Genomic DNA, 3,633 nt, shown 5'->3' with positions numbered 1-3,633 from the left:
CATTTGTGTTTTTCTGATGCACAAGTAGTATAATATCATCAATCAATAGTATTTTCAGAAAAACACTGCTGTTTGGTGAAGTTTGGGCACAATGATATTACATGGCACAATTCCCTGGCTAGTGATATTATTGTATGCACGCATTGCATGATGGGAAGGTAAAAAGACACTACTTGGTAGCATACGTAAGGCTACGGCCCAGATTGCACGGGTATCCGTTAGGCATGTAGCCCAGGTCTGGCTCTGAAGCCACACATTTGTTTCGGTGGACTGTAGGATACCAGGTGCACTCTTCATTGTAGGTTCCGGGTAGGTATCGGCGTTTTGGTGTTACCTGGTCCCGGGAGGATTTTTTTAGTTTAAGTCTGACTCAAAATGAACCCAGGGCCTGGTCGTACTCAAGTAGTAAGTATACTGCGAATAGACCGTTACTGTATACTGTAAATGCAGACGCTTTCGTGCTGGTTTAATGTTCTCAGTTTTTGCTGTGGCCGCTTTACCGCGATCTTAAAAACAACGCGAACATTTTCCTTGGCAGTGAGGGACTACAGTGCATAGTGCTGTCGCGAACTTGATTAAATTAAATAAACTACCCGGGTCCCGAAATGTCGTATATCCGCCACCGCGAAATTAAATGCCCGCGAACGTAAATGCATTTACAGTATCCAGGTATGACATGTGGACACTTAGGGGTCACGTCTCTTTTTCCAATCGGAGCCGTAACCTAATCTATGTTATAATATAATATAATATAAATATGAGAAACCAATGGCACATACGTAAATCTGTCCGATTAGACGTCATTAGGAATTTCTTAGTATCTCTATTCTTCCTAGACATATTATGTCGACGTATGATACCGATAATTTGGATTGAGAAAATTTTGAAACTTTCTTTTTTAGACTGTTCCAATTCCACAACACACAAAGACAGCAACTTCCTGACCTGCCAGAACGACGAGGCCGACATCGTCACGGGAGAGTGGAGTGGAAAAACTACTCTATCAGCTAGAAACAACACGGCCTGTCTGACTCTTACGCTCAAGCGAGATCCAACCTACCACTACTCCACAACCATCTCTCCCTGCCTCATCCTCATCATCCTCATGATCATCACCTTCATCATGCCCATCGACAAAGGTGACAGGATCGGGTTCGGCGTCACCGTGCTGCTGTCCATGGTGGTGTCGCTAGTCGTCGTTACAGGCTTCCTGCCTGTGTCCAGTACCCTGCCTTTCATTGGTGAGCGAGTTCTGATACGAAATAACATTAATACGCCGTACACTATCAGTTTTTGCTTATCCCAAGAATTTTAAGACAGGGTGTAACTGAACCAACACCGACAAAGATCTTAGCATGAAAGTTCATCTGTGTTGGTAAATGACATTGTGGAAAAGACTAAATTTTACGTAACCAACACCAAGTTAGATTGGGACTTACCCCAATTTTCAGCCGACTCCGTCAGCCTTGTTCATGGAATAAACCCGTCTGCTGTAGACGTAGTTTCCGGACGTGACGTCAGGGACACACGACTGCAGCAGAGGGTCGTAAATGCCAGATAACCTGTGTCGCCCCCCGTCTCTGTTCAAACGACAAAGATCTTAGCAACCTTTTCTTGAGAAAAGAAACATAATAGTTGACGGAACACGGTCATGTGCTTCTATCCCATGGACGCCTTCAGTTTGAGATCCACGCATGTGACTTTATCATTATTGTTACACAGTTTTCATTGTACCTAGGAGGTTAAAAAGATTTTAACCTCATTGATTGTACAAAATGTTATTATCGAAAGCAAATGTGGCAATGAATATGTACTGTCCGTAATTTTCTATATTGACATACAAAGCTATATTACACTGTCATATAGGTTATTTTGTCGCCCATTCAAAGTACATTTCCTTCTCTTCCAGCCATGCTGATCATTGTGTGCATGGCTCTGATGGCGCTCTTCATGCTGACGACTCTTTTCATCATCATCATACACGACAAGAAGGGACCCGTCCCCAAATGGGCGCGGACGATCTTCTTGAAACACATTGCAAGGTATCACAATTTTTTAAATAGACAGAAAAATAGTCTATATTGAAATTATCTAAAGACCCTTTATTTTTTTATTTATTTATGGAATCTTTCACTTGTTTAGGGCCTTGCTGATGGGAGACTTGACCAAGAAGCTGAAAAAGGAAGACCAAGCAAAATACACAAATGACATCGAACGACACACAAAAGCGGACGGCCAAGACCCTGGTATCGGAGGAGTCAACCCACCCCTGAACGTGAAGAATGAGGTCGGAGCTACCCTTATCGGATTGAAGGGGAGCGTAGATGAGTTGAAGGCCAGTGTTGAACAACTGTCCGGCAGCATCGATGCTATGGCGAGTGGCGGTGATGATGATGAAGAAGTTGGAGAGTACGCTCTGTTGGCTAAAGTGCTGGACAGGCTGAGTCTGGTCCTCTACATCATCGCCATCGCTGTGGCCATCCCGTGCACTCTGCTCATTGGACGCCCAAAGATCACCCCGAGTTAAGAAAAAAATCATAAGATTTAACCAATAGGTGATCTTTGATGACAGATGATGAATGTTTTGTAACAATGTGAAAACAACATCTCTACTTTTACAGCATTTGATACACATTTTACCACTGGTAGCTTCGACATTTAGCAGCTGGATAGATAATACCCAATATATATATATATATTCAGAGAAAGTTAACATTTGATGATATCACGCTGTAATTTTTACCTTAGATTGGCCTTTTACAAGGATTCCAAAAGGTATTGACATTGAAAGAAACATCAGACAATTTATGTTATTATATCTGCCCTGGAAAAAAATTAATTTTGTTGGCATTAATACGCAAGTCTCTAAAATTCATACCGAGGATATTTAGCCTTTCAATCTTTGGACATTAAGGTTTAACACAGGTATCTCATCTATACAGTTTCATATGATATATAATTTAGGCCATATGTTATCAAGTAATAAAGTGATTACAGGTTACGTATATTTTACACCCTTTAAACATTCGTTAGATTCATTATAAGGACACTTTGTAATATATGCATTACTATGTAGGGTGCATTGATTTCATCTATACATCTTTAAGTAATTTGCATACTATGTCATATGTTGTTGTATGTTATGCCATACTACCTTTAAGTTACCTTTATGCCATGTTATTGTTACTTTGGCTTCTGATTCTATGGGTTATTTCGAAGGGAAAATTTGGCTACTCTTAGATTGCGTTATGCTTTATGCGTGTATGCTTCGTTGCCATGCATTGCTTTGTCTCCTAATGCAATATATATAATATGATATAATATAATGTTTTGTAAAGTAAAGCAATGTCACGCTGTCGTATGCTATATTAATACAAAAAATAAATAAATATTATCTTATTTTATCTTATATCTTATCACGTAAGAGGAGCTTAATATGTGACAATGTGGTAGCTGATACATATGCTTAATATATACTCCGTTCTAGTTAAATTGTTTTGTGTTATGGTATATTCTATTCTGCTATATTACCTGATGTATATGCAACGTAACTTTAGTTTATATAGCGTTGTTTTCTGTCATTTAAGCTGTTTTAAACCAGATTCTGAGAATAGACGATCTTCCGGTTTTTGT

The 3,633-nt window shown here is 39.7% G+C and overlaps 1 protein-coding gene across 1 annotated transcript in view; it reads left to right on the top strand.

Moving 5' to 3' along the window:
- The window catches only part of LOC118408507, a 10,002-nt gene extending 6,369 nt beyond the window's left edge, over positions 1-3,633 (top strand). The window contains exons 12-14 of the mRNA XM_035809324.1: positions 903-1,241; positions 1,910-2,042; positions 2,143-3,633. Of these exons, the coding sequence (XP_035665217.1) occupies positions 903-1,241; positions 1,910-2,042; positions 2,143-2,527 (857 nt within the window). The 3' untranslated portion in view covers positions 2,528-3,633. The remainder of the gene's footprint in view (positions 1-902; positions 1,242-1,909; positions 2,043-2,142) is intronic.

The sequence above is a fragment of the Branchiostoma floridae genome, unplaced genomic scaffold (genome assembly GCF_000003815.2).
Source record: "Branchiostoma floridae strain S238N-H82 unplaced genomic scaffold, Bfl_VNyyK Sc7u5tJ_168, whole genome shotgun sequence".
Lineage (NCBI taxonomy): Eukaryota > Metazoa > Chordata > Leptocardii > Amphioxiformes > Branchiostomatidae > Branchiostoma > Branchiostoma floridae.
The sequence above is the reverse complement of the archived record's forward strand: the minus strand, read 5'-3'. Positions and strand labels throughout refer to the sequence as shown.